The sequence below is a fragment of the Vicugna pacos genome, chromosome 27 (assembly GCF_048564905.1).
Source record: "Vicugna pacos chromosome 27, VicPac4, whole genome shotgun sequence".
Taxonomy (NCBI): Eukaryota; Metazoa; Chordata; class Mammalia; order Artiodactyla; family Camelidae; genus Vicugna; species Vicugna pacos.
This window is the reverse complement of record NC_133013.1, coordinates 9,801,584-9,815,746: the sequence shown is the minus strand read 5'-3', so window position 1 is coordinate 9,815,746 and position 14,163 is coordinate 9,801,584. Positions and strand designations below refer to the sequence as shown.

Genomic DNA, 14,163 nt, shown 5'->3' with positions numbered 1-14,163 from the left:
TTCTCCAAAGAAGGCACAAAAAGAGCCGACAAGCACACCGAAGGATGCTCCACGTCACTCATCGTCCAGGAAATGCACAAGAAAACCACGACGAGATGCTGGTTTTCAAGCACTAGGATGGTGGCTGTGACCTCAAAGATGAAAAAGCAAGGAGTGCTGGCTGGGAGGGGGAGAAACTGGAGCCCCCACTCACTGCTGGAGGGAATGCAAAATGGTGCATCACTTTGAAACATAATTCCTCAAAACAGTAAAAAAAAAAAGATACCAGATGACCAGAAATTCCATTCCTGGGTATAGACGCAACAGGACTGAAGGCATGTGTCCACATGAAAACTTATATGCATATGTTCAGAGCAGCATTATTGATAATTGCCTATAAGTGAGATCAACCCAGAAGTCAACAATGGATTTTTTGTTAAGTGGTATCTCTGTACAATGGAACACTCTTCAGCTTAAAAAGGAATGAAGCACTGATACATGATATGATTCGGATGAAATTTAAAAACATCACGGTGAGCGAAGAAAATCTTGTGTGATTCCACTTGTGTGACGTGTCTACACAGAGAAAGGAGACTTGTGCCTGCCCGGGGGGCTGGGGGCGGGGGCGGTGGGAAGGGAGAGGCTGCGAACAGGAAAGTACAGGTTTCTTTCTGAGGTACTGACTGCTGGTGGTTGTACAACCCTGTAAACATACTAGAAACCATGGAATTATATACCTTAAGTGAAATAAACTTAATGGATTATAAATTATATTGCAATAGAGCTGTTAAATAATGCCAGGCAAGAACACAGAGGAACTGAATAATAAATTAAACAAAGGCGATTTGATAAGACAACACGCGCACGCATGCACACGGCCTCACTGACACTCCTGTGCACGCCCACCACGTGGAAGGGACCCTGCGCTCGGCCCCAGACCTACGGGACTGACCGCTGCCTGGGAAGGGCTGCTCTGAGCTCCAGGGCGTTTCCCTCCAAATGCCAGGCACTTTGTTGGTGCGTCCTTAAATGAACTATATCAACACATGAGTTTTTCTTCCTTGGGAGGATTCTTTTATTGAACAGTAACTTCATCAAACCCCTAAGCACCAATGATTCATCTCAACGGTGAAACGTTCACAGCAAACGTCTACACCCCTTGGGAAGGGTGACGTCTGACAACACACACGGCAGACCTGAATCCATCTGTACGGTGAGTCTGTGCCTCCTTCCCAGAGAGCCGACTTGCACTGGGGGACTTCACGACGGCTCCGTAGGGAGCTCTCAACCATGTCTCTAACAAGTGTCAGAGAGACAATTGCGGCGAAGGACTCCAGGAGAGACCCTGCCAGAGAACAGTTTCCTTGAGTCCAGGGACCACGCCTCACTTATCTGCACATCCCCTGTGCCTGACACACTGAATGTCTGTTGTACAACAGGATGGATGGTTGGATGGATGGATGGACGGATGGATGAGTGGACAGATGCATGGATAGATGTGAACCGATGGACAGATGGACAGACAGGTGGGTGGACGGGTAAATGGGTGGATGGGAAAATGAGTGGAGAAATGGAGGCAGGGAGAGAGAGAAATGGATGGACAGTTTGATGGGGAGATGAGTGGAGAGGGAGGAACAAGGAGATGGATGGGTGAGTGGATAGATGAATGGATGGATGGATGGGCACATGGATGAGTAAATAAGTAACCAAGGTCCCACTGTACGGCCACGGCCAGTCCGTGGGGCAGGGACCCTGGTGCAGCTTGGGAACTCCAGTCTCCGCAGAGCATGGGCCCCGAGCAGGACTGTGCAAATATGAAGAACTGGGTGGGTGAACCCTGTCACGTGCAGGCCAGGCTGTCACCTTCACGGTCACCTTTAGGAGCACAAGCCTGTCCACTCCAGAAGGACCATCAGCCCAAAGTCCCCTCGGCCGGTAGCTTCCCCTCTGAGTCAGGAGCTGTGGCGACCCCTTTTGTCCCCTCGAGCTGACCTGGGACACCAGCCGGTCGCAGCCAGCAGGAGGCGGAGCTGTGCACCGGACAGCCCCGCCCGGCCCTCGGGGCGGGGGAAGGGGGGGCTCCTGACGGAGCTGAAGCTTCTCCAGAAATGCATCTGCTTAGAAGCCCGCAGGCGCCCGGGGTCTCGGGTCCAGCAGGCCCGCAGTGGGCACCCCGAAGCCAAGTTCTGCCTGGAGGGGGCTTCCTCGGGCTAAAGAAAGAGGCTGGGTCCTGTGGTCCCAGGGCAGCCTCTACACATTCATCCTGAGTAACAGAAAGCACACCGGGGTTAGCGGATGGGCTTCTGGAACCTGAGCTCGGGAGGAAATTACTCGCACCTTCACGGCACTCTGGGCTTAAGAAACGAGGCGCTTTCTCGGACTTCCTCCCCCTGCGCCCGGGCATCCAGCCCGAGGTGGGCGGGGGCTGTGCGGCCCGGTGCTCCTCCCAGCTCCCAGGGGACGCGAGCGGGGACAGGCGGCTCTCAAACCCACGTCCGATCCCCCAGGGCCTCTGCACAGACTCAGATCAGATGCGCCCCTGGGAGTCGGGGCCCGGGCGGTGTGCGCTTCCGCCAGGAGCCCCCGGGCAGCCCGGCGTCCGCGGCCCTCCTCTTGGCTTCGGTCCCGGCAGCTCAGGCCGGCAGGCTCTCCTGAGCGGCCCCGCAGCTCCTTTCCCTGTGCCATCTTGATCATCCTTCTCCAGTTCTCCGCCACGGATCCTCTCCTGAAATGAGAAAAGAATTGACCGAGCCTTTCAAGTAAGGCTGGAAGGGCCGGCCGGGCCCTGCACTGCGAGCTCAGATGCAGAGCAGGTGAGCCGTGTTCAAAAACCATGTTTTGTTCATAAGATGCTCCGAGTCCAGGTTGACTGATGGGAACACAATCCCTGGCGGGAACTGAAGGCCCAGCTCAGGTTGATCTGGGAAGAACAAGGCCAGGAGTCACGGCTTTAAAAGTTGGCGCTCACGCTGGAAGTGCAGCCTTCCCCAGACACACGCCCACGGGGGTCAGGTCACCCTGGACACCGCCTGCTTCCTCTAATGGCCCCCAAGGTTTAAAGGAGAGTAAGGGGTTTGCAAGAGGCTAAGCACACACTCTTGGCTCAGCGGCCTGGTAGGGTCATAAGTCAGCCCATCCGAGACCCAGGAAACACAAAAGCCCTCATCTGGCGACGGCTGGGACTGGTGTCAGACACCAGGCAGCCTCTCTAAGACAATCCCACGCTTACTGGGATAGGTCATGCCTTTGACGTTGGGTCTTCAGCCCCAGGACCATCAGCTCTCCAAGATAAGCAGCATTCCCCACAAAGTGCAATTGTAAGTTTGGGAGTTTAATATCATTATCAGCTCCGTAGGGGTTCAAGAGCAAAGACCCTTCCACACCAGAGAATGGATGTCATCACAGTGACCTTGTGTGGGCAAGTGTCTGGCTTGGCCCCAAGAAAACGCTTGTGGAATCACATCGCTTCAAAACATTGTAAAATACTGAATGACAACAGGCCACCAAGAAATACTCAGTAGCTACCCTGGCCCGAGGGGTCTGCTCTCCCACTGGGCTGAACCACAGGACAATCTAACGCCCTACTCCATTTTCCAGCATCTGGGCTTCAGGGGCGGGAGCGGAAAGACCAATTTGTCCACACATTTGTTCCACTCGAAAGACGCTGGTCCATCGCAGAATTTGAAATTCAGATTTTTCAATATTTCCTTAACGAGGCAAAGTTACGGCTGATCCCCCATGTGTTCCCTGTTTAGTTTTGGCTCTGTTAGAGTTTTATCGAGCTCAGAGAAGAGGACCGTGAAAAGTCTAATTGCGACGGCCCCTCCTCCCACTGCAGCTCCGAGATGCTGAGCGTAATTCGAGGGCCCGCGGCCACAGAGGACCCACAGCAGAGGTGTTTGAGAAGCTGCACCAGCACAACGTGAGGACTGTTCCTAGAATGACACGTTCGTCACCGTACCTTGCTGCCTTCTCCATTGTCGGACTGGCTGGGTCCATCATCTTGGGAAGTCCGCCCGTGACCGTTCACATCCTCCTTGGATCTCCCTGGGTGAGCTGCCCTCCCCAAGCAAGAGAGAGGGATGAGCAAACGGGGTGGCTTCCAAGGGAGCAGACAATCAAAAGATGAATAACACACTGGGGACCCTTCCCAAAGCACGTGTCCTCATGACCCAGTTCCATCCTCTTGACCTTCATGCTGACACCTGCTACGTGCCCTCTGAGGACAGGAAAGCCTGCCAGGTATCGGAAGACGTGACACAGTGATTCTGCTAACCATCTCTGAGCTGGGGTTTTGGTCTTCCAGTTATTCAGGAATTGAATGGACTCAGATTTCCATACTATTCCTAGACCCTCCTCTTTGCTCACTGGAATTTTTACTCACACATGTTAAGTCAGCCTCCCTCCGCCTCCTACCAAATCAGTACCAGCTTGGAAGTGGATGACTTTCTTACCCTACTATGCACCTCCCCACACCCCAAAATTCATACGTGGAGGTGTAGGGAGGGGTTCAGATCCCCTAGGGAAAAAATAGTCAGTTAGCCATTGGGGTTGAAAATACAAATGAAACACATTTTTCAAATAAAGAATAAATGTATTCCTTGTTACCTGCATAAATAAATGTTTAAAGCTTATCCTCTGACTTTATAAATTAGCAAACTTTGGTTTGGCAAAATTTAATCGTAAACATTTAAAAATACCAGCCCTCTTAAGTCCTCTCTGATACATAAAGATTTATATAATACCACAGTTGTGACCTGTGTACTTTCCTTCACAAAAACGTAAGCTCATAAATGAGTTCAGAGACTCACTCAGCCAGCCTTATTCACTACCCTGTCCCAGTTACCTGGTCAGTGCCCAATGCTAAGAAATGCTCTGTTAACAGTAATCAATTGAATGAATGCATTAACAAGTGATGAATGAATGAGAGAATAAACAATTGCATAAATGAGTAGCTGAGTACATGATGAATGGATGAAAAACAATGGATGAATGAGAGAATGAATGAGCGAATGGTGAATGACTGAATGAGAGAATGAAACAGATCATCCATTATCAATTTTCCTCCTTTCCTAATGGGTAAAACTATGTTTTTATGTGTTACAAACAAAAGCATGCTAATAGCTATCAAATGTCCACTTGCATTTTATTCCCAGCTAATGAAAGTTCAATTTTTTTTTTAATGAATGCACTAATTTGGACTTACAAGTATGAGGATCTAAGAAGCAACCACGCAGGTAGGTCTAAGGTAGACACCTACGAGTTACCATCCAGGGCTGCAGAAGATGACAGTGGCCACTAGAGGGAGCCACACAACCTTACAAAGAGCGGCATTAGCCCCAAAACCCAACCAGTATGGGGGTTCTGTTCTCAGCACTTTCCACCACCATAAATTTGGTCTTGCTACTACGCTGTGAATGTCCAACTCTCCAATCTGAGACAAATTACAGCTTCAGTCTGCTAAGCGTCAGGCTTTTGGAAAAAATAACTCCCCACCCCCATTCAAATATTTCACATCTCTTTACGTGCATCCTCTCTAGCTTTAAAAATTAAATGTAAATACAAGTATTTTTCCCATGGATTACAAATGAATCTATTAAGAATTTACCTGGAAAGAAAACAAAAATATAACCTAAAGATGAAAAAAATAATTTTTAAAGCTGTGTGCAATTACCTCCTGCCTCCAGCAACATTTTTGGAAGAAAAAAAAAAAACAAACTATTCTGACTATTGACGTATTTAATTTCATCTCCTCCAGTAAAGAAACTTGGACATGTGCAGGCTAATGGGAAAGTCACATCAGATACAATTATGATCCTATTGGTCAAGTTTCAAAGGCTTCAAATGTAACTGAATGTAGGAAGAAAAAAATTTCCCACAGGCTCCTTCTCTCAAAAGGTCTGAGTAACCCTGTAATGTTGTCAGTGCCTTTATAAGCCACAGATGTTATCAACAGTCAGGACCATGCAAACTCTAAAAGCCCTAGTCCACAAATGACATTACTTCAAAAATAGATTTTAAAACGTTTGAAAGGAGTTAATGTCTCGCTGGAATGTTGTGGAATGTGGTCAAATGTCTACGCCTTACTTAAAATGCAAAAAGTGCCTGGCCCCACTGGGCCCTTCTTGCTTAGAATTCTATTCCTATGGCCCAAGAAATTGTAGGAAACCTCCAATTCTAAGAAGGGAAGGGGCAAAAGATAGAACAACTCAAGAAAGCAACTCTAAGAATAACTGACTAAAAACTAAAATTGGAGCAGGGAGGTGGGAATAGCTGAGCGGTAAAGTGTATGCCTAGCATGCGTGAGTTCCTGGGTTCAATCCTCAGGACCTCCATTTAAAATAAATAAATAAACCTAATTATCCTATCCAAAAAAAAATTTTAAGTATGAATTTAAAAACAATTAAATTAATATAAGATTTCCAGGGAAGAGAAGATTTCAGAATCTGCACTGTTTGGTGACCGGTGGGAAAATCCAACAGGCTAACATTTGCTGACATCCACGAGGAGAGAAACAGACTAAAAACTGAGAAACTGCAGAGCATCTGGGCTAATCTGTGATTATATTTGCAGCCCCCACTCGCCAACCTGGAAAAAACCTGAGATGTCAGCACTAACTGACAAAATTGTTACAAGCTGGAGCTGGCTGGCCGAAAACCTCCCCGAGTGAATTAACGTCCTGAATGCTGGCCCTGAGGGAGGCAGGAGGTGTGGTGAAACTGGGAACCAGCGGTGATTTATACAGGGAGTGCAAGGACCATAGCTTAGAATTAAAAAAAAAAAAAAAGAGAGAGAGAGAGAGAGTTTTAGTAATCTAATTATACCCCTAATTATAATGATGGCTCTTCTTTCTCCAAGGGACTCCAGCGTGCTTCTGGAACCTTCTCTGCGAAAGTCCCCTCATTTGCTGTTTGAAAGAGAGTTGGTGCACCTCAGAATGAGTTAAAGTGACAGGTCTGGCATCTGACTTGCAGCTCATTTCCTCCGATCAGACCACACCAACTCTCCGCTCTTGAAATAACCCCCAGTGGAATTCTGCTCGGAAGGAAGCCATCTCCCCAATTATGCAAAAACGTCCTCCCCTGCAAATGCCCTCTGGCCCGTGCGATTTCCACATGATTTCCACATTCTGATAGGTGAGTCGTTTGGGGTTTTTTTCCATCCCAGCCGAGGAACCCAGTGTCCCAGCCACAGAGGCCGGGACATGTGGCGGCCACCAGCTCATCTGTGAAACCCGTGGATAAACCCACCCGGCCGGCCGGTCAGCCGAGGGCCAGACTCCTGGGCTGGCTCCCCTTCATTTCTAACTCTCGACGCCACAGGGCAAGTCCCTTAACTGCCTCATTAGGGTGGCAGTCACAGCATCACACTTCCCAGGTGCCCGGTCACCCCATTAATATCTGTAAAGATCCATTAGGCCTTCCAGCTGAAAGGCATCAAGAAGCCAAACCTGCCACTATTATCATCAATAAACTCCAAGGCAGTCTTCTCTGTCACCACCTCCCAGGAGCCAGTCACCCACGAGAAGAGGGAGCGAGGCCCCTCGGCCTGCCCATCCGTCCCCTAATGAGCCACCTGCAGTCTCAGAAGTGGCCGGAGACACGGACCAGAGCACGGGTGCCAGGAGAAAGGAAAGCTCCACTTTCGCTGTGGCCGGGGAACCTGAACAGGGAGCCCCTCCCTCTCTCCCTCACCGCCCCCCACACCCCTCCTGCAGCCCTGCCCCCTCCCGCACCTCCCCTGGGGGGTCCTTCCCTCCCACACTCAGGAGAGGTGGAAGGAGCACTGTCAGAAAGCAGCCTGGACACCCAGAGACGAGTGAGTCTGCCGGCCTGCTTGCCCCTCTGGCTACTGAAAGGTATTCCCATCCCTGCCCTGGGACCCCCAACCTGGGCACAGACACTGCATCAAAAGCTCACCGCAAACTTGCTGAAGACAGCGTGTGTGTAACGAGGGCTGCCCAACAACCAGCAGCTCACCCGCATGCTGCCACCAGACAGGACCAGAGGGACAAGGCGGGCACGTGCAGACGCCAAACATGAGCCACTGCCTCGCGCCTGCGTGAGCCCTCCCGGAGGGAGAGGGGACAGGGGCTTGCTCTGCCAGGAAATCCTGTGAGTATCAGAATTTTTCCCAGATGCACACATTGTCTACTGGAAACCACGTTTTCCACCGGGCTTCTGTTAGAAGCAATTAATCCTCTCACATGTTTCAATGATTCTTTCTGATTGTAAATAGGGAACACTTAGTCCCGGGGAGTTTCTGGTTTGGTTAAATTTGGGGAGATCTATTTGAGCAAGAGGGTCTGGAAGGTGCGGCTCACCCAGGAAGGGACGTGGAAGGAAGCCAGGATGGCACCAGCCCAGTGTCACGCCCTCCTCTGTTCCTGCATCAGCAACAAAGGGAACATCTGGCCAGCCCGACCCCGTCTGCAGACGTTAATCTGCGCCTCCGTTCCTGATGCTAGAAATTACCAGACCAAAGGGCATGGTCTCCACCCCAACTCACAGTCTGGATGTCTTGAATGTTGAAGTTGAACCTTCAGCCAGATGCTGCCTCGCTGGCCCCAGGCTCCCGGGGGCTCCACCTCCCATAGGCGCCCCCGCTCCTCTGGATGGGCTGCCAGGAACTTCCTACAGACTGAGGGGAAGTGGCACACAGGAGTCAGGGAGGCCCACCAAGCCCTGGTGCACACAGGCCGGCCCTCTTTGCGTCCCCAGGCACAGCCACTTTCATTCTTCCTGTAGCCCAGCCCCGCCCAGCCCCGCCCCTGCTGCACGCAAACCACTCTGCCATCACCCTCACCTGCCTCCCATTTTCATCCCTCCCAGCTAGTCTGCTCCGGCGGCCACAATGAAACCCCACCCCCTGGGAGCCTTACACAGCAGACATTTCTGGTCCCACGGTTCTGGGGGCTGGAAGTCCAAGATCAAGGTGTTTCAGGCTTGCTTCCTCCTGAGACCCTTCTCCTTGCAGAGGGACCCGCTTACTGTGTCTTCACACCATCCTCCTTCTGCACCCGTCTGTGTCCTAACCTCCTCTCCTTACACGGACCGCCTCCTACGCCCCTGTTGGATCAGGGCCCCCCTTCCAACCTCATCTAACCTCATTTCCTCCTTACAGGCCCCAGTCACACAGGGGGCCAGGGCTTCAACAGAAGAATTGGTGGGAAGGGCGCCCAATTCAGCCCATAACTTCACCCCACCCCATGCCTCGGGCGCTGCCCGTCCGCCCTCTAGGCCTCACAGCCCCCCTTTTCCCCAGAACTTTCCAGCTCAGACCCCACAGACGCCTTGACTGCAGAGCGCCCTCAATCAAGGCTTGCAGACTTTCATGCCACGTTCACGTGGTGAGCACTTCCACGTGGCAGGGCCCCGAGTCCAGTGGATGGGAAACGGCTCCAGGTCCTGCGAGTGCCGGGGGTGCTCCGTCAGGCCCAGGGCAAGAGCACAGACGGAAACCCACAGAGCGTGATGCTAAGGACTCGAAAGCCTGAAGCCGAGCTAGCAGGGTGTGAGATAGAATGTTCTGCTCTCCTGTCTTGACAAATATAACTTCATACCAACAGAGAAAGCCAGTTTCAAATTTAGAATTCTTGGACTCCTTGGAGCTTTGCAGCAGAATGTGGTGATGCCAAGAGAGCTGGCCTCCAGCTGACAGCCCACCCCCCTCCCACTGCAAGGACGTACCAACATGGACACCATGCCCACGTTCCATCCACATCCCACCAGCAGCTGTCCCCGTGGCATCGGGCTGTACAAACTAGTGGTGTGGGCCACCCTCAGGAGCACAGATCCAGGGATGGGGTCCACTCAGTGCCCACTGGCAGGAATCCTAGGGTCCTGGTAGCCTGAACTGGTTTAGAACATCCTCTTGGGCCCGCGATTCCTCATCCCGTGGAGAAAGGTGCAGCTTCAAGAGAGGCTAAAGGGAGGCCCTGGGCAGGGGACCCTCTTGTCCATTTGAAAGGCAGGACTGTAAAAGCAGGTCAGTGAAGCGTGGAGTAACCAACACCCACCCTGGCCTTGAGCCTCCGGCTGCTTCTCTGTCCACACTCTGCCTGCCAGCCCATGAGCGCAGGCACAGTCAGGGTGATGTAGGACCTCGAGGCCCCAGCACCCTCGGCTGGGCAGACCCCCAAACACGATTCAGAATCAGCACTTTCAGATTCTTTCTCTCCAGGTGGAGACACAGGCCCCTACGAGGGTGTCTGCAGCGCTGGCCCGAGGGCAAACGAAAGTCTCAGAGCTGAAGTAAGAATGAGGGGAGAGATGGACAAGAACGTGAGTGTGGACAGAGAGCCAGCATCTGGGTTCCAGAACTTTCCAACACCTCCGAGTGAGCAAATCAGTGCAGTAAGCCTCGAGCCCTCTTTGCAGAAATTCAGGAGCTTCCAAGTTTTCTGTGAGCGATGAAGAGTTTGAAAATACAAAGAAATGACTACACCCACTTGAGGAAAATGTTTTCGCCTGCTTTACTTATGACTTCAGAGGAACAGAAGTTTCCTCGCCTTTCCCAGCCTTTCCCTCCTATCTGTTGTTCTCACACCATAAGGACACTGGAAACTCAACAGTCAGGGTCCAAAGCATCTGTATGACAAGAAGTGAGGCAGGGCCCAGTGTGGGGCGGGTGTGCTTCCTGGGGAACAAGGGGATCCCAGGCGATGCTCCCCAGTCTCCCATGCTTGCTGACTTGGAGTGAGACATTTAACACCAGAGCTTTCTGAACTGCTTCTGGTAAATACATATTAAGATTTCTCTTCCAAAACATGGAAGGGGATTCTGATAGTTCATTTTCTGTGTCAACTTGCTTGGGCCAGGGGTATCCAGACATGTGGTCAAATATTCTTCTGGGTGTGTCCATGAGGGTGTTTTTGGATAAGATTGACATTTGAATCCATAGTCTGAATAAAGCAGATTGCCCTCTAATGAGGGTGGGCCTCGTCTAATCAGTTGAAGGCCTGGATTATAGAACAAAAAGGCTGACCCTCCCACAAGTACAAGAGAACTCCTTCCGCCTGACTGATTAAGCCAGGATATTGGTCTTTTCCTGACTCTGGACTTGAACTCAAACACTAGCTTTTCTTGGGTCTCAAGCCTGTGAGCATTTGGACTGGAACCACACTGTTAGCTATTTTGACGGTCCAACTTGTGATTGTAGATCTTGGGACTTCTAAGTCTCCATGTTTCCTGAGCCAATTCCTTACCATAAATCTCTTCTCTCTGTATGTACAGATCCACCCTTCTGGTTCCACTTCCCTGGAGAACCCTGACTAACACAGGGACTCGGTGAGACGAGAATGGGTGATGGGGAGCCACCTTCTGCAGCAAAAGTTAGAGAGGAGGCTGGGACCCTGGGCACTCAGAGCTTTCCTTCCCTTCAGCCCCTGGCCCCCTGTGGCTCCTGGCTGGAAGGGCGAAGGGATGGACTGTAATCTCCCAGGGAAACGGCAGGGGCCCAGCAGCAACCGTCAGCACAGTGGAAGTTCTCTGGACTCTGCTGCTCTCTGGCACTGTGCTGGTTTGTTTTTTATTGTTTCTCAGGCTGGGAAAGGTGCAACCCTTTTGATCAAGCTTAAAGTCTCACTGGTGCTGAAGCAAGGGGAGATTTCTCAGAAGCAAGAGAAAACCCACAAACATGTCACGGTGCTGGGGGCTCCAAGCGCCCTTCCACCCGGAAGCACCTGGAATCCATTACCCTTCCCAGATGCCCGAAGGCTCCTCCCTGACAAGGAGGCTTACCTTGGTACATGGCGGCGGAAATCGGCCAGCTGACACCCAGGGCCTCATCCTCTCGGAAAGTCTCACAGAAGTCCCGCAGCATGGCCAGGCCCAGGCCCTGGCGGCGGTACCTCCTCCTGACAAACACGGTGTCGAAGACAGGTAGCAGGTAGCACGCACCCGTGCCATCGCCACACAGGCTGCCTGCAGGGAAAGCAAGAGACCTGCGCTGTCCCCTGGGCGTGACTAACCGGCCAGGACCCTCCCTCTGGGCTGGGTCCCTCGTACTGCCTGGAAGCAGGGTTGGCTTCAGAAACTAAACCACCAAAGACAAGACAGCTGATCATCCCAAACCTGCAGTTCTCCAACTGATGGTCGGCCCGCGTGATCTTAATCGCTGCCCCCTCCACCACTAGGCTATGGCCCCCAAATGAAAAGCAAACCTGGTGATTGAGCAGAGCAAGGCCGCCTGCACACCCAGGGTCCTCAGACCCCTCCCTCGCCATGCATAGTTCAGCGGCCCCTGAGGTCAGTGAGGAGCATCTGGATAACATCAAAGTTCTCCCTGAACCAGAGGTTGTGGGCTGGAGGATGCAGCCCTCACATCTCCAGGGCACGGACTTGTCCAGTAACTCCTAACAAGGGCTCACCATGTCCAATTGTGGCAAAGGACACTTACCCCCAACAGACTAAGTCCTGTTTCCCATCGAAACATCAATGACCCTGCGACAGGAGAGCAGGAGAGGCGATAGTTGGCACCTTTCCCACTTTTCCAACCTGAACTGAACTTCACTGCAACCTGCACCAGCACCAGCACAGTTGCTGTTTCTGCAATGGGAGCTTGAGGTTGCAGCCACTCACCTCTGCTGTCACTCTAAGCAGAAAATCAATGCCACAGGGACCCAACTACATCACCCTCCTCACTTCCCAACCGCCTGTGCCCAAAGTGCGCTGGAATCCAGGAAAAAAAATACGTCGTACGTTCAGTTCCTATCGGAAGAGGTGGTACTTGTGCCCGCCAAGATTCAGAAGGCGGGTGATTTCCCAAAACAAATGAAAAATGATTCTGAGTCTGATCAGCCAGGCAGAACTGCAGATACACGCTACTGCAGTGAACTGTTCGCAAAAATGACCTATCACGCCATGAAAAGATACGGAGAAAGCTTATGGCATGTGATTAAGTGAAAGAAGCCAATCTAAAAAGGCTACATACCATACAATTAGAATTATGTGATATTCTGGAAAAGGCAAAACTGTGAAGGCAGTAAAAATGTTAGTAAAAATATCAGCTTGTACACGATCATCTTCACGTCTTGTCCTCTCATGGTTTTTCCTGTGTGCGCACATCCTTGGTGACCTTCTGTGTGTCCAAATACCCTCTTCTTATAAGGACGCCAGTCAGATAGGACTAGAGCTAACTCATCACCTCTTAGGCCTGTCTCCAGTAAAGTCACATTCTGAGGTACTGGGGGTTTGGGCTTCAACATGAATTTTGAGGAGATGCAATTCTGTCCACAAGAATACGTTATTATTAACTAAAGTCCATTTGTTACCATAATTGATCCCCTTTACACATTTTGTCCTCCCCCTAGTAACCACTACTCTGTTCTCTGTATCTACCTGTTTGTTTTTGTTAGGTATGGTCTGTTCATTTCTTTTGGTTCCTTGTGTTTGTTTTTTATATTCCACATAAAAGTGAAATGACACAGTACTTGTCTGTCCATCTGACTTATTTCAGTTAGCAAAATACCCTCAATGTTTATCCACATTGTCACAAATGGTAAGTTTTCATCTTTTCATGGCTGAAGAGCATTCCATCGTGTGTGTGTGTGTGTGTGTGTGTGTGTGTGTCTACAAACATCCACAGACATACATACACACCGGATCTTCTTTATCCATTCATTCATTGATGGGCACTTAGGTTGTTTCCATATCTTGGTTAGTGTGAACAATGCTGTGATGAACATAGGGGTGCATGTATCTTTTTTTTTTTTTCACCATCTTACATTTTCATAAATCTTTGTTCTGACTTAAAAAAAAACCCATGCTTTTTGTAAAATATTTATATAAATATAAAATACATTTTATATATTGTCAGAATATTGTATATTATATGAAAATATAAAAAATAATATGTAACCAAATAGCCAATCAAATGTGAACTCTTTAACATTTGGATGTATATCCTTTTAAATTTTTAATTTATAAGTATAGTTTATTCTTACAAAAATAGTCATATAACACTTCCTGTTTTGTGACTTTTTTAAAAAGTTGAAGTATATTTGATTTACAATGTTATATTAGTTCCAGGTGTGCAGTATAGTGATTCAGTATTTTTACAGATTAGATTACATTAAAGGTTATTACTAGATAGTGGCTATAATTCCCGGTGCTGTGCAATATACCCTTGTTGCTTATCTATTTTATACAGTAGTTTGTATCTCTTAATCCCACACCCCTGTCT

General features: G+C 50.0%; 1 protein-coding gene across 1 annotated transcript in view; it reads right to left on the bottom strand.

Moving 5' to 3' along the window:
* Positions 1-743: 743 nt before the first annotated feature.
* The window catches only part of FAM169B (Protein), a 68,206-nt gene continuing 54,786 nt past the window's right edge, over positions 744-14,163 (bottom strand). The window contains exons 6-9 of the mRNA XM_072950711.1: positions 11,721-11,903; positions 8,488-8,619; positions 3,941-4,035; positions 744-2,704 (exon numbers count right to left, since the gene is read on the bottom strand). Of these exons, the coding sequence (XP_072806812.1) occupies positions 2,507-2,704; positions 3,941-4,035; positions 8,488-8,619; positions 11,721-11,903 (608 nt within the window). The 3' untranslated portion in view covers positions 744-2,506. The remainder of the gene's footprint in view (positions 2,705-3,940; positions 4,036-8,487; positions 8,620-11,720; positions 11,904-14,163) is intronic.